This window comes from Mesocricetus auratus, unplaced genomic scaffold (assembly GCF_017639785.1).
Source record: "Mesocricetus auratus isolate SY011 unplaced genomic scaffold, BCM_Maur_2.0 Super-Scaffold_4256, whole genome shotgun sequence".
NCBI lineage: Eukaryota > Metazoa > Chordata > Mammalia > Rodentia > Cricetidae > Mesocricetus > Mesocricetus auratus.
In genome coordinates this window covers 30,933,078-30,954,455 of record NW_024429182.1, presented here as the reverse complement: position 1 = coordinate 30,954,455, position 21,378 = coordinate 30,933,078, and the positions used below count along the sequence as shown (strand labels likewise).

Below are 21,378 nucleotides of genomic sequence, written 5' to 3'. Positions count from 1 at the left end.
CTCATTAAAATACCAGCACAATTCTTCACAGACCTTGAAAGAACAATAATCAACTTTACATGGAAAAACAAAAGACCAGGATAGCCAAAACAACTCTGTTCAACAAGGCAACATCTGGAGGCATCACCATCCCTGATTTCAAGCTCTATTTTAGAGCTATAGTCCTGACACCAGTTTGATAATGGCACAAAAATAGACAGATAGATCACTGGAATCAAATTGAACACCTGGACATTAACCCATACATGTATCAACAGCTGATTGCTAAAATTATACAATGAAAAAAAAGAAAGCATCAACAAATGGTGCTGGCATAACTGGATATTGCCATGTAGAATACTGCAGATAGATCCATGTCTATTGCCATGCAAAAACTTAAATCCAAATGGATCAAAGACCTCAACATAAATCCAGCCACACTGAACCTGTTAGAAGAGAAAGTGGGAGCCACCCTTGAACGAATTGGTACAGGAGACCGCTTCCTGAACATCACTGCAGTAGCACAGACACTAAGATCCACAATTAATACATGGGGCCTCCTGAAACTAAGAAGCTTCTGTAAGGCAAAGGACACAGTCAGCAAGACAAAAAGGCAACCCACAGATTGGGAAAAGATACTCACTAACCCCACATCTGACAGAGGGCTGATCTCCAAAATTTACAAAGAACTCAGGAAGCAAGTCTCCAAAACACTAAAGGATCCAATCAAAAAGTGGCGTACAGAACTAAATAGTGAATTCTCAGTAGCGGAGTCTAAAATGGCTGAGAGACACTTAAGTGCTCAACATCCCTAGCCATCCTGGAAATACAAATCAAAACAACTCTGAGATACTATCTCACTCCTGTCAGAATGGCTAAAATCAAAAACTCCAATGACAGTTTTTGCTGGAGAGGATGTGGAGAAAGGGGAACACTCTTCCACTGCTAGTGAGAGTACTGACTTTTACAGCCACTTTGGAAATCAGTATGGAGATTCCTCAGGAAAATAGCAATCAGTCTACCACAGGACCCAGCAATTCCACTCTTAGGCATGTACCCAAAAGATGCCATTAATACAACAAGGATGTCTGTTTCACTATGTTCATAGCAGCATTATTTGTAATAGCCAGTACCTGGAAGCAACCTAGATGCCCCTCAACTGAAGAGTGGATAGAGAAAATGTGGTACATTTACACAATGGAGTACTATTCAGCAGAAAAAAGCAATGAATCTTGAAATTTGCAGGCAAATGGATGGCACTAGAAGAATCCATCCTGAAGTGAGGTAACCCAGTCACAAAAAGAAAACCATGGTATGTACTCACCCATTTTTGGATTCTAGACATGAATCAGGGGAGTGCCAGCATACAATCCCACTGCCAGAGAATCTGGGAAACAGAACCTTCATCCAGCAACTGATGAAAGCAGAAGCAGATACCCACAGACAAACACTGAACTGAACTTCTGGAATCCAGTGTCAGAAAGGGCGAGCTGATGGGCAAAGGAGTTAAGACTGGGCTGGTTTAACCCACAGAAACAGTTGACCTGAACAAGGGGGAGCTCTTGGACTCCAGATTGATGACTGTGTGGAAAGCATGGGACTGACCCAGACCCCCTGAAAGTGGGTGTCAGTGAGGAGGCCTAGGTCATCTATGGGGCCATGGTTAATACTTATCCCTGGCGTTCAAATAGACTTTGAGTACCCGTGCCACAATATGGGATGTTCTCTCAGCCAGGGCTCTTGGGGGGAGGGCCTAGGCTCTACCCTGGATGAAATGACAGTCACTGGAGATCCACCATGGAAGCTTTCACCCTCCCTGGAGATCAGAATAGAGATTGGGTGGGGGACTCGGGGACCTGGTGGGGAGCGAGTGGCAGGGGGGAAAAGAGGGAGGATTGACGTGTGAAACAAGCTTGTTTCTAACTAAAAAAAAAAAAAAGAGCTGTGTGCTCAGTTTCTTGGCATTCATCTAGCATTATCCTTATGCATCCATTAATCACCATGGATGTGTGTGTATGTGTGTGCTTGTGTGATTCTCTTATTTATTGCCAAGTTATTTATGAATACCTAATTACATCCCTGAATCTTACATTAATTCCGGTAAATACCCAGAGAATCGGAATCAAAGATAGGGTGTGGATTAAGGTGAAATGAATGAACAGTTTAGACCATATACTACTACATGTGGAATGATATATTTCCTCTGTAGTTTCCTAACTAGGGAAGCTCTCTTAGTCATTTTAAACAGAATGTTAGTTCTCTTGAGAGTTCACCTTAATTTTCCTTGCTTTCCCTCCACCCATCCCTCTGTCCCTCTTTTCCTCTGCTTTTTTCCTCTCAGTCCCCAACACAAGTTACATTAGTCATGCATATTTATATCTAGTTGGTGTATAAATGTGTCTACTGTGGTAGAATTCAAATTTGATTTTTATTTGTGAATCTATAGGGCGAATACCTGGTTTCTCTGTTATGTTTGTTTAATTGAGTGTATAGTTAAGTACAGAGTAGGGGCAAATTTAATATCTTTGTCTTAACCTTGTGCTTTTTCTCTTAGAGGAAGTCCACAAATGAAGGGGATACCTCATTTTAAGGAAGAACATTGTGCCCCTGCACTGAATTTAGAAATGAAGAAAATATTGGATTTGCAAGCACCCATCATGAGGTATGGTATGGTGGTTAAATTTGAATTTTTTTTTTGACCACAAAAGACCATGTAGTTGGTTAATTACATGACCAACAAGAAAATTGTTTTATGTCAAAATATACATATTGTTGTTTGATTGTATGATATGATAACATACTAAAAATATTCTGATAGAGTCATATATGTTGAGGAAAAGAGGAGCTCTCCCTTTTTACAGCCTCCATGCATTTCTTGGAAGTACATGTAGACATGAAAGAACATTAAGTTTTCTGATTCTAGTGTGAATAAATATTGTATGACAAGCGGTGAGAGATACTAAAATACCAATGATCTATTAGTACCCATTGATTTTTTTTAAGTTATTTTTACAGTTTAATTTTATTTTCCTAATTGTTCATGATTGACCTTTTAGTTGTTACTTCAGCCAATTGCATATCGTTTCCTCTGCACATATGTGATTCATATGAGCAGTGTACAGCTGTGAAAATAGGCTCATTTCCCCAGATAAACTGTTGAGTAAGAGCAAGGTGTGTATAGTAATGAGAATATCTGTTTTTAAAAGGTGTCACAAATTGGTTGTTCTAGAATACATAAGAAGCTAATGGACAGATTTGGGGAAGAGTTTTTTTTTAACTAGGTATCTTTCAAAAAATGTTGAGCCATGGGACCAGCAAGGTGGCTCTGTGGGTAGAAGTGCTTGCTTTCAAGGCTAATGATAGGAGTCACCTTCCCAGTGCTCACAAGGTGGAAGTAGAGAACTGATCCCTATGGTTGTCCTCTGGCCTCCAAACATGCACCATGGCATGCCCATGCACTCCATAAATGATAAATGTGAAACAATTTGAAAACATAAAGACTGAACACATAACTGTAAGTCTAAAAGAACTTTCTGATTTATATCCTAACAAAGGGCTTCTTGCATTGTTTCTTTTGTTAAAATAACACTGGAACAAACTGCAAGATGGACATGCAAGTGGTGAGCTGTTGTCATTGCCCTGCTTAGTCTGTCTTCTTATTCTCTAATCACCTCATGGAAAATAATGTCTTTGTTATTTGCTTAAATGTGATTAAGCTGAAAAAATTTAGTTTAGCATATTCACTGTGTTGATTTAAGATTTCTGATCAACTCAGATTTTATTTACACAATATGGAAGCATTTTCAAGAATATGACTTGAGATGGCTCAGTGGGTAAGAACGCTTGCTGCTTAAACATGAGACCCAAGTTCAAATATTCAGCACCCACCTAAACATATGAGTGTAGTTGCATACAGTGCTGGGGTGGGCAGACAGCCAGGGTTTCCTGGCTGGCAACCTTGCTGCAGTTCAGTGAAAGACCTTTTCTCAAGGAAGTAAGGTGGAATGTGATTGAGCAGTGCACAACTTGGCCTCCATATGTGTATACATGGATGCGCGTGCACGCACACACACACACAGAGTAAAAGTAAAATCGTAAAATTTTAATAGACTATTACTTGATGCAGAAGGAATTTTGAATGTATGTGGGTACCAAACAAGATAGAGCAACCCAACTTGGTTTTATGCCTCCACCTGGTGGTAAAGCTATGTAACACATGGAAATAGGATAGAAAAACAGCCTTTGCAAAAAGAATCTCTGGGACATGTAGCTCAGTAGTAGAGCATGTTTTCACCATGTAACACATGGAAATAGGATAGAAAAACAGCCTTTGCAAAAAGAATCTCTGGGACATGTAGCTCAGTAGTAGAGCATGTTTTCACCATGTTCGTAGTTCAGTGTTCAAGTTCTAGCACCACTAAAGGGAAGGGAGGAATTGCTTCCAACTGTGTAACTGTACTGGATAGTTTTATGTCTACTTGACACAAACTAAAGTCGTCTGAGAGGAAGGAGCCTTAATTAAGAAAATGCCTTCATAAGACTGGATTGTAGACAAACCTATGAGGTATTTTCTTAATTAGTGATTGATGGGTGAGGACCCAGCTCTTTGTAGGTGCTGCCATCCCTGAACTGATGGTCTTGGGTTCTATAAGAGAGCAGGCTAAGCAAGCCGTGGGGATAAGCCAGTAAACAGCACCCCTGTGCATCAGCTTCTGCCTCCAGGTTCCTGCCTTGTTTGAGTTCCTGTCCTGACTTCTTTGATGGTGAATTGTGATGAGGAAGTAGAAGGCAAATAAACCCTTTCCTCCCCAACTTGCTTTTTTGTTATAGCAGAGCCCCAACCAAGACAATGAACTTTCACCTGTGTAAGAGTAGGTTCTGCACATTTAAGTGGTTGGGAGTCTTAGATTTCTCATAAACTTCCAAAGAAAGAATTACATTTCAAACAAAACTATTAATAGTCTAATATAAACTTCTTGGAAATTCCCTGTACATTTGTGAAGAGAGAAGACACTGAAAGACTATATAATCAGCTTTTTTCTATTATCACAGCCAGTGTAATCAATTAAAATTGGGAATAGTGGTTATAATGTTGCTTATAGGAGCAAAAGTGATTAAGGCCGGGCGTTAGTGGCGCACGCCTTTAATCCCAGCACTCGGGAGGCAGAGGCAGGCGGATCTCTGTGAGTTCGAGGCCAGCCTGGTCTACAGAGCTAGTTCCAGGACAACCTCCAAAACAATACAGAGAAACCCTGTCTCAAAAAAACCAAAAAAATAAATAAATAAATAAAGATTAATACTAAACATCCATCTTTTGTTATTACTTGAATACAGAGAATGTTTAAAAGATAAAAATTTGTAATTATGAGTTTTAACAATTTGTTAATCATTAACACTATTCTACTTCAAATTATATGTGACAGCATGTGATTACATGCATTATATTCCTTACTAATCATATTAATAAAACCATTTAGAACTCAGTCAGCATCCTCAATTGAGAAATGAATAATCTGCAGAGGCAGCGGTGCAGCAGAGTAACTCAAAACACACCTACAATGTGTTTGTGTATCCTTTATATGTACTTAGAACTAAGGATGAGATTCAGAGTAGTGTAAGAACCAGTACAGTGTGAAAAGACCTAATTTGTTGGGCTTACCATTTGTTTTAAAAATTAATTGTTAGTGGCAATTGAGTGGTTTGGGACAAGGCCCATTTTTCAACTTTTTAGAGAAATATTCACTACTTTTATCAACTGACATTAGCCATTGTTTAAAAAGTTTGTTTACTTTTAATTGGATTAGGTGAATGGTGTATCTTTTCATGTAGGTGGGGGGGGGGAGAGGGAGGAAGGAGGAGAGAGAGATTGACATGTGGGGCTTCCCCAGTTTTGCTCCATCATATTGCTTTGAGATGGGGTCACTCACTGAACCTGGCCCTCAACCATTTGCTTAGACTGCTGGTCAGCAAACTTCAGAGATCCACCTGTGTCTACTCCTGACACTCGTAGCACTAGGATTACAGGTGTATGCCACCACACCTGGACATCTTAAGTGGGTACTAGGAGTCACAACTCAGATTCTTATGCTTGTTTGAAGAACAGAATCTGGCCTTCCCAGAGAGAGTGTTGCAGAGAGTGAGGAACAGACCGACAACTGCATGATCTTGGCTTTACCCAGGCTGCTCTCCCAAACCTGCAAGGGCCAAGCATTACCAACTGGGCTATCTTCTCAGCCGTCACATAGATTCTTTGTCATTTATATCACAATTATTTTAAATCATTATCTGCTAATCCAATGTTGGGATTGTATAGTTTATATATTGTTGATGAACTTTTTTTTTTCCTTTGGTTTTTCAAGACAGGGTTTCTCTGTATTGTTTTGGAGGCTGTCCTGGAACTCGCTCTGTAGACCAGGCTGGTTTCAAACTCACAGAGATCCGCCTGCCTCTGCCTCCCCAGTGCTGGGATTAAAGGCGTGCGCCACCAACACCCTGCTTGATGAACTTTTTCTTTTTCCTCTGGTTGATATCTTCCTATCTGTGTATCTTGTCAGTTGTTGCAGCTTTGTTTATTATAATGTAGAGCTTTTGAGCTCTATTAATTTTCAGGTATATTGTCACTGCATGTGGCTACTGTTATCAGATTGTACGGGTAAAGAATTCCTGTTTTTGAAAACTTTATTAGACAATGCTAGAGGTTTGTTTGTTACGTGTGTGCATTCTGTAATTTCAGTTTGCCATCTTTATTTAGTTATGTCTATTTTTCCTATTCAGTGTCATCAGTCATGCTATACCAACTCCTTATTCTTTAATTTGTTGCCTCAATATTTCAATTTCTAAATCTAGATTAAAATTATAATTAAAATTATAGACAGTGTTTAGTAAGGATTTAATAGTCTGCTAAGACATTTAGCTAAAGCTAAAATTTTTGTCATTTTGTTTTGTTTTTGTTGTTTTGTTTTGGGTGACAGTATGACTGTGTAATTCCTGACTGTCCTGGAAATTACACAATGGAGACCAGGCTGGCTTCAAAATTAGAGTTTTAAGTTTTTGACCTTGCTTGCAGAAGCTCAGTCACTGTCTGTACATCTTTTCCTTCCTTCCTTCCTTCCTTCCTTCCTTCCTTCCTTCCTTCCTTCCTTCCTTTCTTCCTTCCTTCCTTCCTCCATCCCTCCCCCCCTCTCAGACACCCCCTCTTCCCTCTCCACGCGCATGCACGCGCGCATTTTCTATCTTTCTTCTTTCTTTCTGAAACAGGGACTTATTGTATAACCCTGGCTGGCCTGGAACCCACTTTGTGGACCAGGCTGACCTTGAACTTACAGACATCCACCTACCTTTGCTGGAATTAAAGGTGTGTGCCACCATATCTGGCTTGCAAAAGCATTTTTTGAAAGCAGTTATATTTATACTCGTTGCTTTCCCAGTGTGCTGTCTTAAAAGTTATTTGACTTAAGTTGCTTGCTTCCTCCAGTTTGCAGTCTGTGCTGGAAGATCTCCTTGTGGCAACCTCTGATGGTCTTCTTCATCTTATTCATTGGGAAGGAATGACAAATGGAAGAAAAGCTATCAATCTGTCTACAGTACCATTTTCAGTAGATCTTCAATCATCTAGAGGTAGTTATACTTTCTATATGAGGTAGAACCAATTTAATATATGGCATATGGTAGTACTATGCAAGTATATGAAATAATAGTTTATTATAACCCTACTCTTCTTCTGTATTTTTCATCAGTAGGTTCATTCCTCGGCTTTGCAGATGTGCACATTAAAGATATGGAATACTGTGCCACACTTGATGGGTTTGCTGTTGTGTTTAATGATGGTAAAGTTGGATTTATTACACCAGTGTCCAGTAGATTTACTGCAGAGGTATGGGTTGTGTGTTTTGAATTATTTTGCATATGTTAATTTTGCTTTGTTATCAAATCCTATGTACTCTTTGCATACTGTTTTATTCAAACTGTAAGATAGTTATAGGGTTATTGACTTTATGCTATGGAAAATTACTATGTGTTTCAGTCTTCTACAACCCCAACACACTCATAATCTTACCTTTATAATAAAGTTATTGTTTTAGTGAGGTTATTAGCCATTGTTTATATATAACTTTGTAAATTTTGTTGATACCAAACTGTAAAATATGTTAATGATTAGGTTTTCCTTTTCTGGAGATTTTTATTTTATTTCCACTGACAGTTAATAATTCTTTATTTTTAATGTTTATTTTTATGTTTAATTCTGTGTGATATGTGTGCCTTTGCATATGACACATGCATGTTTGTATAGGTGCAGGTTGTGTGCTTGTAGAGGCCTGAGGACAACCTGGGCTGGCATTCTCAGTCACTGTCAATCTTGATTTTGAAACAGGGTTAGAGCTTACCAAGTAGATTAAACTAGCTGGCCATCAACTCTTAAAGACACACCTGTCTTCACCTACAGCTGGGATTACAAGTACATAACAACTAAACCTGGTGAAGACATGGATTCTGGGGATCAGACTCAGATCCTCATGCTTGCACAGTAAACACTTTACTGAGTTCTCACCTAGCCCTCCATTAGCTTATTCTTTAAATACTTACCGCTTAACTCCCAAACCGACTGTCAGTGCGTTAGTATCATCTTCATTCTTTAAATCATTAGGTGTTTGTTTAATTTTCTTCTTTAAGAAATTTCTGTTAGAGCTTTCTGGATGTCTTCTCCAGACTGCTTGCTTACTACTATACACCTTTAACAAAGATGTATTTTATATGTTTTCATCATCATCATCCCAAGGAGTCTCTTTCTTTTTTAAATTATATCTTCTTTTGTACCTATTGATTTATAGATAGTAAGTGTGTAGTTTTTGCTGCTGTTCAAGACCCTAAATAAAATGGCATTATTCTCTGTTTTGGTAGATTTTGGTGTTTTGTTTGTTTGTTTTTCATTATATTTTATTACATTTTTTTAGAAAAAAGCTTGCTTGACATGTCAATCCCAGCTCCTCTCCCTATGATCTTCATCATGGGGTTTGTTGACTAGGTGATTTCTTTATGGAACACCTACCCATCTTTAAGTCCCCCCTTTTATTCTACTCCCTTTTCTCCCTCTCCCCTTTGTGTCTCTAGTGTTCTTTATAAAAGAGTCCTGAAGTCCCTTCCAGAGAATATATATTCCTGACTATTAATGATAGTCAATGCTATAGGAAAACAATATATTTATTTACCAGAGAGAGAGAGAGAGAGTCGCACAAACCAGGAGTTAGAAGCGTGGCTGGCTTCCAGGAGAAAAGGGAGGTTCCTTTTTCTTTCACTTCCTTTTATATCTACCTGTGTCAGTATACATGTCCCCGCCCTCATGGGCGGATAGCTTTGTGGGGTTCACTCCTACACCTGACTACCTCAATATTCTGATGTTTGAGTTTTGGAAGAGTTAAAAGCTAACAGGTTCAACATATAAACTTGGGCTTTTCTTTGATGTTTACTGTTCTTCTCAAAGGAGAAATGCTCAGTCTTCTATGGGAGTGGAAGTTGAGTCTTTGTTGGCTACTCACTTTGGGGATACGCTCAGAAAGGACCCAAGTCTTAACTAGACTTTGAACCAACTCTACCATTCTTTTAGAGACACCCAAATTCTCAGACCTTTTGTGTACCCAGTAGTGTAAGCTATTTCTAAGCATTCTTTACCATTTGTGTGCTTTTCAACTTCTAAAATTTATTAATACCTTCCCTCTTTTTTTCTTTACTACTTTATGCTTCTTGAGAGAAAATACTTAGAAGATAGTCTTTGTGAGAGATTTCTTATGCAGGTGAAACCAAGTGATACTTTGTTAAACTGAATCTTTATTGAATAAGAATTATTTGAACTACAACTAAGTTTAGGGGAACACTTTTTAAATTTTTAACTCTTATTGTAGCAACTCCATGGTGTTTGGCCACAAGATGTTATTGATGGGACATGTGTAGCAGTAAATAACAAGTACCGACTGATGGCATTTGGTTGTGCAAGGTGAGATGGAGACTTTGACTCTAAGTTAAACTTACATATGTTAACATGCTTAGAGACTTGATTATGCCTGCCATAATTATCAGTTATCTTAATATAAAAATATAAAGTTGTTTTCTTATTTAGAAATAAAGGTAAAGAACAGATTTCAGAGGCTAAACATTTTAATTTGTAAAAGCAAGATGTTTCAAACTGTAGAAAGTTGAGATACAAATAAAAAGGAATGAATAAATTAAAATTTAGGGTCTTAATTGTTAATCCTTTAAGATATCACTGTTTATGATGTTTTTCACATGAGTATGTAACTTTATTTAGTGAATACTTTTAAAGCTTACATATAAAATCAGTTTTCTGCTATAAGTCATATAATGGAGTTTTAAAATAAAATTGAAATCTGAGCATTGTGATACATGTTTATAACCCTCACATTCAGAAGGCTGAGGCAAGATCAGGAATTTGAGGCTGTTGATTATAACCTGGGCTACATAGTGAGGGCCACAACAGTCTTAATAAATTCTTTTAAAATGGATTCAGGGCCACAAAAAGAAGGGAAATTTTATTTTCACAGATTTTATTTGCTGTATTTTATTTAGAATTTTAAGAAAGTATGGTCATGAGTGCATTTTGTCCTTGTTTCCCCTTTATCTGAACTTTATAGATATACAAACTTATGTTTGTTTCCTAAAGCAAGTTGAAGAGGACGGTATCTGTGTGAAACACAAACTTGTATTTGCAGCCCATGTTACTGCATATTGTTAAAGTCAATTCTTTCAGTGTTATAAAAATGCTACTGTGTGACTATGCCAGTTTACTTTTCCTTCTTCATGTTGCACCATGTTCAGGTTGTTTCCATTGTTTTGGAATTATATAGTAAACAATGTATGTGTTTCGTGGAAAATGTCAGGAATTCCTACAGTATGTAGAAAGGGAATGAATAGATTGTAACCTATGCATTTTTTAGATTGATGACGTGACTTCTAATTACTTACAAAATAGTTTTCTACTTTGTACACCTGTCAGTAGAGTATGGATTCCCATGATAATGCCTTTTCTCTTTATTTTTGTCATTTTCACTAAAAGTATTGTTTTCACAGTGGTTCCGTGCAAGTTTATACGATAGATAACACTACTGGAGCCATGCTGCTGTCCCACAAGTTAGAGCTAACAGCGAAACAGTATCCTGGTAAGTGTTTGCAATGTCTCTCTTGGCCTGTGAGTTTCCGTTCCAGCACTGTCACGCCTCCAAGTGGATGCTGAAACAGTAGGAAATACTGAACTTGGATAGTGTTTCTCCCTTACACGTGTCGTAAAGTTTTGCTTATAAATTAGGCTTAAGCAGGAGGAGGGGAGGGAAAGGGAGAGGGACCTGGAACTGACTTGTGAAGCAACCTTGTTTCTAATCTAAATTTAAACTGAAAAATAAATTAAAAAAAAAGAAAAAATAAATAAATTAGGCGTAAGAAGAGATACCCTGTATATTAGTGACTTTTCTCATTGCTGTGACAAAATACCTTATAAAGGCAACTTAGGAAAGGAAAATTTGGGAGCTGGAAATATGACTCAGCAGTTAAGAACATTTGCAGCTTTTTGAGAGGACTGGGTTTGATTCCTAGCTCCCACATGGTGGCTCACAACCATATGTAATTTCAGTTACAGAAGAAAGATGCTTCTGGCTTCTACAGGCATCAGACATGAAAGTGGTCCACTGCATATTGGCAAAACACCGTGCACATACAAATATTTTTGAAAAAGAAAGGAAGCGTTTATTCTGGCTTATAGTTTAAGGGATATAGCCTGTCATGAGGGGGAGAACATGGTGACAGGAACGTGAGGCAGCACATGGTTGCAGTGTGTCTGTTGTCAGGAAGTAGAAAGAGGTGAGTTCTGGTGTTCAACTTAGTGCCTCATTTTTTTCAGTCCGTGCCTCCAGCTGATAGGATGGTGCTGCCCATTCTCCTCAAGGAGTCCTTTCTGGAAACACCCTCACTTATACCCAGAGGTGTGTTCCCATGGTGATTCTAAGTCTAGTCAAGCTGATGGTGAAGATGGTCATTTAGTCATCACAGTGTATGCATGTATTGAACTGTCACAGTGTGTTCTATAAACAGCACAGTTAAAATATCCAAAACCTTAAAAATAAGTGATAATAGAACAATTGTAACTTAATGTTACATTTCTCTCAAATTTTTTAAAATTTTTTGGAGTATGTGGGTTCTTGCCTATGTCTACTACACCTGATTTTAACAATAAGCCCTCAAGTATCACAGTACAAGTTAATCTGTGATTACATTTCACATCTTATTTGAAGAGACTTTTTATAGCTGGTGTCCCTTTCTCTTAACTCAGGTTTTTCAACTCTATAAGAATTTTGGCAGCCTCTTCTCCATTGGCAAATATAGCAACTTATTCTCTCTATCATTTACACACACACACACACACACACACACACACACACACACACACACACATTAGTTTTTCAATGTAAACCTGTTTTCAATTCTATGTCATCATGTAATATCTAAGAAATGACTCATAATTTGTTTTGAGGGGTGGCTTACTTAAGGTCAATCTGTGTTTTTCTGCTTGTATTTTAAACCAGTAGGTTTAATGCCTCTTCTATTTTAATAGTGCAATTATTATATACTAGAGTCAAAATTTTTGCAATTTGAGGTGTGACAGGAAAACCAGTATAAGTTGTTTTTCATCAGTTTCACATGAGAAGATTTTTTAAAGAGAAGTCTTTCACATGTTAGCTGTCTGAAACTCTTAGCCCAGGTTGGCCTTGAGTTATAGCAGCCATCCCAAGTGAGAAGATTTGGTTTTAGCAAAAGTCAGCATGTAGTTTTTTTCCTCTCCTTAAAAACTTTAACATTTTGTTATAACACCCACCTTGTAGAGTTACCAACACCCACCATTGTGCCTCATTAAGAAAAACAAGGGTTAGCTGGGCGGTGGTGGTGCACGCCTTTAATCCCAGCACTCGGGAGGCAGAGGCAGGTGGATCTCTGTGAGTTCGAGGCCAGCCTGGTCACAGAGCGAGGTCCAGGACAGCCTCCAAAGCAATACAGAGAAACCCTGTCTCGAAAAACCAAAAACAAGGGTTATTTGAACCCAAAGCTCTACTGTATTGAAACAGCTTGTCTACTTAAATTTTGAATTTTTATTTCCTGAATTTTTCCATTTAAAATTGTCAGGCCACAGTTAATCTTGGGTAATTGTTAAGTGTGAAAACTGAAGCCACAGATAAGAGGGACTATTGTACTTGACAAGATATAAAAACAAACTTTAAATAATGCATGTTCTGAATAAATATTGTTAAGATGTGAAAAAAAAATGTGACCTGAGAATTTCTGTGCCATGAAAGAAGCTCCTGGAGCCTCATTTTATCCCTTCATCTCTATCTGCCTCTCACTTAGTTTCAGCTTCTATTTTTCTTTTTATATAGTTTATTTGACTTTATTTTATGTTTATTGGTGTAAAGGTAATTACTGGAATTACAAACAGTTGTGAGCTGTACTGTGGCTGCTGGGAATTGAATCCAGGAGTCTGGAAGAGCAGCCAGTGCTCTTACCCACTGAGCCATCTCTCTCTCCGTCCTAGCCTCTGTTTTTCTTGTCTAAACTTTTCTGTAATCTCTACCTGGTTTCAGTTTATTCTCTCAAATCCTCACTGAGTAACAACTGCATATTAGACAGTGTTCTAAAGGCTGGGTGCATAGCAGTGGGCAAAACTGAACATTCTTTATGAACTCTAGTGAATCTTACTAGTCACCGGACTAAATGCACTCTGTCAATGGAAATGCTTTTGACAAAAACTAATAGAAAAATATGTACTATCACTATTAAATAGGATCTATTTTTCAGACAGCAAGAAATCCAAAGGTAAACTATTAATGACCTTTATTTGACCTTTACCTCATGGTCATAAAATAACTTTTGAGTCCCATCTTGTGCTTCTGCATTTGCATTGGGAAGAAAGCAAATGGCATATAATGATGTTTTCCTTTAAAGCGGGGAAACAGAGAAAGTCTCCCAGAGTGACCTGTCCACTCCAACTTCTGCTTACCTAATTGGCCATAAATGTGCCTTGTAGCTGTTAGGCTTCAAGACAAACTTGAAGTGGCTTTGTCCTACACTTTTTAGCAGAAATGGGCAAGGGATGAGGATGGCATTAGCTATTGGATTCTGTCTCAGCAGCATCTCGGCATACAAAGCACATTAAGACCTGCTGCGTCCCCCTGTCGTGCTTTCTTGGTTTACTCCATGTTAATGTCTCTGCAATTTTTATGCAGGTTATGCCAACATTTGTGTTTATTAATTGGATCTAACCTATTTAATGAATATTTTGTCATAACAAATCATTGTCATTTTCTAAAAAGTACCCACAAGTAGAAAATATTTTCTGATTTTTAAGCATTTTTATGGTAACGGAAGGGGTACACTTATTGGATGGGAAATAACACCCACATTGCTGGTTTTAAATTGATTTCCACTGGTTGAGGATATTGCTCAGTTGGTAGAGTGCTTGCCTGTCCTGGCTTTCTGTTTTTCAATACTGCTGGAAAGTGAGACTTGTGGGGATTCAAATCTTTCAACTGTTGAGGAAATTCTCAGTCATCACCTCTGAGTATTGTCTTTCTCAAAGTCTTGTTTTCTGGAACTCTAAGTAGATATTTGCTGCATTTTTTTCTACATCGTTTTACCCTGGCTTCAAAATTTTTAAATTTCTCTACTGTCAAATATTCTACTTAGTTTGCCCACTGAGTTTTACACTTAATTACTGTGTTTTTATTTTTATAGGTCTATTGAGTTTGTCTGGCCTGTGTGCATTCTGCTCCTCATCATAGTCTTCTCATGTGTATGCCATGTGTGTGTTTGTGTGTGTGGAGGCCAGAGGTTGGCATCAAGTGTCTTCCTCAGTCACTTTCTTAGTTTTTGAGGCAGGATTCCTCATAGAACCTGGAGCTTGCCCAGGTCAGCTGTTCTGACAGACCAGCAAACCCCAGAGATCTTCCTGCCTCTGCCTCCCTACTAGTGGGGTGACAGGCACATGGCACCATGTCTGGCATTTATGTAGGTGCTGGTGGAACAAGTTTAGGATTTTTTTTTTTTTTTGGTTTTTTGAGACAGGGTTTCTCTGTATTGTTTTGGAGGCTGTCCTAGAACTCGCTCTGTAGACCAGGCTGGCCTCGAACTCACAGAGATTCACCTGCGTCTGCCTCGGGAGTGCTGGGATTAAAGGCATACACCACCAACGCCCAGTCAGATTTAAGTCTTAATGCTTACACAACAAGCATTTTATCTACTGAACAATCTCCCAGTTTCCTTCTCTTCATTCATTACTGAGGAAGGTGGGAGAGAGACATGTCACAGCATGTATGTTGAGGGTAGAGGGCAACTTCAGAGTTGTTTCTCTCCACCGCCATGGGTGATAAGGGTCAAGCTTGGGCTTGGCATGACAAGCACTTTTTGCCACCAACCTGTCTCACTGGCCCTCCTTTATTTCTTTAGCTATAAAAAGAATGCTTGTGAGGCAGACATGGTGGTACACACCTTTTATCCCAGCACTTGAGAAGCTGAGGCAGGCAGATCTCTCTGTTAGTTCAAGGACAGCCTGGTCTACAGAGTGAATTCAGGGCAGCTAGGACAACACAGAGAAATCCTGTCTCGAACAAAAACAAAAAACAAAAAGGTTGTTTTTAGTCAGTCTCCATTAATCCTAGTATCCAAAGACTTTGAGTCTACCTCTACTGTGTCTTATTTCTTAGGGTTTGTTTGCTTATGCATCTTAGCATTTTTTACTGAAAGCTGATTTTTCTTGACAGTTGTTTACGGATGCTTTAGGACCTGGATTACCTTGCATTTCTTTCAGAGATCACTTGGGAGTTACCACACTCTTCTGGAACCCTTTGTATTGTATTCTCTGTATAAGTGTTTTGTTTTTTTAACCACATTAATTACACAAATTATAAATCAGAGTGAGGACTGAGTTGATATGTGACTAAGGACTGCCATGGGACTTGTGTTCCAGTTCTATGTAATGGATGAAATATGGAAAATTTCCCTGCCTCATCTACATGGCAGTTTTTCTCTTATCGTCCTTTTAGTCTGAATGCAGCCTTTATAATCTTGGCATTACTGGGTATCTTTACTAGCTTCTTGGTGTGGGCAAGCTCTGAACTTTATCTCCTGACCCTCACATGCTGTGTGAGTCACCATTAATGATAGATTCTCAGAGTTTGACACATGAATTCAGAGGGAAAGTACTTTGAGAGGTTCAACATCCACTTCAGTGTGAAGAATCATATAGGATAGTATTTGATAGGATACTTATTTGTTCCCAGTATTCATTTTATCATGCTCATATATTTTTCTCTAAGGAGACTGTTTCTACAACCTTGTCCCCTTTTTTCAGAAGCTGGTCTGAGAACTTTGAAGATTATTACGCACTGAGAGTTATTCAAGCTAATCATGGCAAAACCAGCCTTCACTTCCTACAGTTCACCTGCATTCTAAGGTTCTGCATGTTAGATCAGGCAAAGGCTGGTGGCTTTACTCTCAGTACCCGTCATGAACAGGACTCACCTTAGAATTCAAGTAGCCTGTGCCACTCTGCTTGTTCCGGATTGAACATACAGTGTGTAAAGTACTAAGTATTTCCGAGCAATCTCTTTAACCTTTCTCACTATCTTTTCACAGACATTTGGAACAAAACAGGAGCTGTTAAAATCATTAGATGGTCTCCTGACAATAGTGCTGTAATAGTAACCTGGGAATATGGAGGTCTTTCTCTATGGAGTGTGTTTGGAGCCCAGCTGATTTGTACGCTTGGAGGAGACTTTGCGTGAGTTAATAACCTGGTATTTCCTTGACAGCTCATATATTTTCACATGTACACATCAATGCACTTTGCCCATATCTTCCCTTCTTTTCACCAAATGGCTCCCTGTTCTTCATGCCATGTTGTATGTGTATTTGTATTTAAATCTAGACTGTACTCATCAGTATTTTATCTGTGTTTCCCCTGCCCTCACTGCCCTCTCTCATTTCCCCGTCTCGTCTTACTTCCAGGACGACTATTCTACCCTCATAGTTCCCTCTCACTGCCGTGCCCTACGTTTAGATTCTGCATATGGGGAAAATGGGATAATGTGTCTGTCTGATCTCTACTTTATCCATTCGTATTTTATTCTTATACCAAAATATCTTGTGAAATTCAAATTTAATTTGTTGAGAATATGCTGATTCTTCGATTCTTCAAACATTCACCCTCCTAAAACTGACAGTTGATTCAATAAAAATTACTTAGTGATCACAAATACAGTTCTTGTTTTTTTTTTCCTTTCTTTTTTTCTTCTTCTTGAGTCCAGTTATGTACATGACCTCATGTTAACATTTAAGGCTGACTGCTGGACTTGGTAGCACACACCTTTATACTCAGCATTCAGGATGCAGAATCGGGGGTCTCTGTGAATTTGATGCCAGCCTGGGCTGCATACTCTTAAAAAACAATGCTATAAAAAACAAAAGTGAAAGTGACTATTCTTTTAAAATAGAAGTATGTAATAATGCATGAGTATTTCATTTTCATGCACTATTATGTATTTCTATTTTAAAGGAGCAAAGTCATTTTAATTTTCTTTTTCAAACTGTAGCTGAATGGTATGTATAGTGTGTAATTGGAAGACAATCAAGTTTTCTGTTCTGTTTTAGTTATAGGTCTGATGGTACCAAAAAAGATCCCCTTAAGATTAATTCCATGGTAAGTACTTTCTATTTAAAACATAAAATTAGGAATCATTTTTGTCTTAGCAGATATTTTTCCTATATAGTTCATTTCTGGTGAAGTTTATTTGTGTGCTTAAGATGGGGCCTGCCAGGTGATAGTGGTGTACACCTTTAATCCTAGCACTTGGGAATTGAAGGCAGGCAGATCTCTGTGAGTGTGAGGCCAGTCTGGTCTACAGAGTTAGTTCTAGAACAGCCACGGTTACACAAAGAAATCCTGTCTCCAAAAAAAAAAAAAAAACAAGAAAGCTTTATATAGGCCAGGCTATCCTTGACCTAACAATCCTCTTGCCTTGCCTTTGGAGTTTTACTTTGTCTTGAAAAATAAAGCAGATGGCTTCTGACAAATGACATCACCTGGCTTACACACACACACACACACACACACACACACACACACACACACACACACACACACACACACACACGTCATCGACACACAAGTATAAGTTTTTAGTATAATAATATTTCTGAAACTACTAGCTGTGGTAATGTATTATTTATGATTTATTAAAGCTTGCCCAAGGATTCAGAAAGCAAAGCCAGCCTCGATCAGGCAGTGGTAATACACACCTTTAATCCTAGCACTTGGGAGGTAGAAGTAGACGATCTCTGTTAATTCAAGGCCACACTGAGCTACATGAAATATATCCAGTCCTAAAGAGAAACAGCTCACACAAAGATGATCTCAACACTTGGGATCACACACCTTGAATCCCAGGACTCCTGAGGGGTATTTAAGACAGGAGCAGGGTCTTAGAGCTGACATTCAGTCTGAGAGTTTAGTCTCTAGCCACGTTGAGGAGAGCATAGCAGTTTGAGTGAATCTGAGCAGTGAAGTCAGAAGCACTCCGAGGATCACCTATTTGGTCTGAACAGAGTTAGAGGTGAGAGCTAGTGCCCAGCTGGTTTGCTTTTCTGATCTTCAGCTTGAAGCTTGAACCCCAATATCAGTCTCTGGGTCTTTTCTTTTTCATGCTACAACTAGCCAATGCCGTTGAATGGCACGTATCAACTATTAGTATCAGAGGTTCACTAAGTAGGTATGTCAGCCACAAACTAAGTATCCAAGCTTTCAGTTAGCTCCACATTCAGAGAGACCCTGTCTCAAAGGAATAAAGAAAGAGCAATACAATAGGCTATCAAAGCTGTCTTCTTGCTTCCATGTGTACCTATGCATACACACATGAAATAAACAATGATTAATCTTCTAACAATTTGCAGCAGTCTGAACCTCACTCAACATTTTCTTGGATTAAATTAGAAATTACTCTCTTGAAAAATACTGTGGTGGAATCTAGTTACAGAATTTTAATTCTGATTGGGCTTGGGGAAATTCATTTAAATCTTTTCACTGTATACTTCACAACTGAAGAAACCTCTATCTAGAGAAACCAGATAGGTCAAGACAGTAACAAAAAGGTCAAGCTAGAATGAAAACACTGATGCTCTTGGCTGTCCACAAAGCTGCATCTATTGTAGATGCTTCTTCACTGAGCTTCTAGTCATACTCAGAGTTGTCTTCTGTTAATCTTTCTGTACTTGAGAAGCAAGTAAATTATTTGAGATGTTACAGAAGGATTTTTATAATTGGAACCTTGAAATTGAAGTTAAGAACATTATGTAATATTTTACCATTCTAAGTAGAGTTTCCTCTGGAAATAAGTAAGGTATACTTGATGGTTGTGGGTTTTTTTTTTTACAATAATTATTTTGTGCGTCTGTGTGGGCATGCTACTCTATTTATGTCAGAGGACAGCTTTATGGCATTCGTTCTCTCCACCATTACATGGATTCTGGGGGATCAAACTCAGGTTCTCATACTTCTACACCAAGCACCTTGTCCTGTTGAGCCTTCTGATTCCTGGGTGTAATTCTTGTCATTGTTATTTGTCATGGTTTCTCCAGCATTCAGAAGACAATAATGGTGTCATTGGTTATTTCATACATTAACTAGTTTCAGTATTCAGCTGAAGTTATAAAGGAGATGAAAATAACTTTTTGCTGCTTTGACTTTTTTTCCTCTTATTTCTTCAAGAGCTGGGGTGCAGAAGGCTATCACTTGTGGGTGATCAGCGGATTTGGTTCTCAGCACAATGAGATTGAGTCTGACCTCAGGAGTATAGTTAAACAGCCCAGCATTTTGCTGTTTCAGTTTATCAAGAGTGTACTCACTGTAAACCCTTGCATGGTAAGTAATTAAAGCTGTGGGCATTTTTGTTTGTTTTGTTTTGTTGTAGTGCCTCTTAGCAGAATTTTATACCCTTTTCTTTGACCTACAGATTTTAATATATTCCTAAATTAACTGAACTTTCTTTGTATATTTTCTGTAGTTTATTTCTATGAAATTAATGCCAAAATCTTATTTCTGAACATGTTTTGGATTTTTTGTTTTATTCTTTAAAAAAAAATAAGCAATTTGAAAGAAGAATAATGGAGTCTTTTTTCCTTCTTTTTTTTTTTTTTTTTTTTTTTTTAAGTTTTCCGAGACAGGGTTTCTCTGTGTTTAGCTGTGGCTGTCCTGGAACTCAATTTATAGAACAGGCTAGCCTCAAACTCACTGAGATCTGCCTGCCCCTGCCTCCCGAGAGCTGAAATTAAAGGTATACACCACTACTACCCGGTGAATAATTTAGTCTTTATCTGAGTAAGATTATCCAAAGTGTGTTCCATTTAGATACTACTTAGAAATATTGCTAGAGGCACCACAGGATTTAAAACAAAGAAACAAACAAACAAAAAAACCCAAAGAACATTCTAGGTGGTTGGGGGAGTAGCTTAATTGGTAAAGTGTTTGCTTCACTCACATGCTTGAAGGCCTGACTCCCCACACCCATGGTAATGGTTGAACATGACAGTGTGCACCCATGGTTTCCAGAGGAAACTCTAGGAGGGTGGAAACAGGAGCCAGCAGCCTCCAGGTTCAGTGAAGGACCCCTGTCTCACAACGTAAGGTAGAGAGTGAGTGAGGAAGGTCTTCACTTGACTTCCACACAGGCACACAATCTCCATTTCTCTCTCTCTGTCTCTCTCTGTCTCTGTCTCTCTCTCTCTCTCTCACACACACACACACACACACACGCGCGCGCGCACACACACACACACACACACACACACACATATATTCTAAGACCAGGTATAATGGCACACACTTATAATCCCAGTGCATAGGAGACTGAAGCAAGAGGATCACAGGTCAAAAACAAAACAAAACATTCTGTTTTCATATGTGAAATAAAGGCTTTAAAAACAAAGAGTAGATTAGGACTCCAGAACTTGAGTTGTGGTCATATCTGGCACAAAAATGTAGTTATAATATAAAAAGTAACGTTCCTCTTACTCATTCAGCTGTAAATTTTAAGGAACTCTTTGAAGAAAATATGTCTTAAGACCCTGCTTTGGAAAGCATCACCTCAAATTACAATATAGATATTTTGTAATATTTGTAGTAAATATTATAAAGTACAATATAAACTTCCCATTTTATTTCTCTGATTAAAATATATTGTATGATCATATATTTTAATGTGCTAAAGTTATATGCTGAGTATATATCTCAGTACCTATTATCAATAGCTTTTTGAAGGTATTTGCTGTAACAAGTTATTTAAAATTTACAACACAAGC

General features: G+C 38.3%; 1 protein-coding gene across 3 annotated transcripts in view; it reads left to right on the top strand.

The window, feature by feature from the left end:
* Window positions 1–21,378, top strand: part of Ric1 (RIC1 homolog, RAB6A GEF complex partner 1) — an 89,333-nt gene that overhangs the window by 43,117 nt on the left and 24,838 nt on the right. For 2 of the 3 annotated variants that reach the window (XM_005063707.4, XM_040745755.1), the window contains 8 exons: window positions 2,534–2,641; window positions 7,454–7,596; window positions 7,716–7,852; window positions 9,876–9,967; window positions 11,059–11,147; window positions 16,663–16,807; window positions 17,677–17,725; window positions 19,790–19,942. In XM_005063707.4, the coding sequence (XP_005063764.1) occupies window positions 2,534–2,641; window positions 7,454–7,596; window positions 7,716–7,852; window positions 9,876–9,967; window positions 11,059–11,147; window positions 16,663–16,807; window positions 17,677–17,725; window positions 19,790–19,942 (916 nt within the window). The remainder of the gene's footprint in view (window positions 1–2,533; window positions 2,642–7,453; window positions 7,597–7,715; window positions 7,853–9,875; window positions 9,968–11,058; window positions 11,148–16,662; window positions 16,808–17,676; window positions 17,726–19,789; window positions 19,943–21,378) is intronic. The other variant, XM_013115045.3, reaches the window with a different exon arrangement.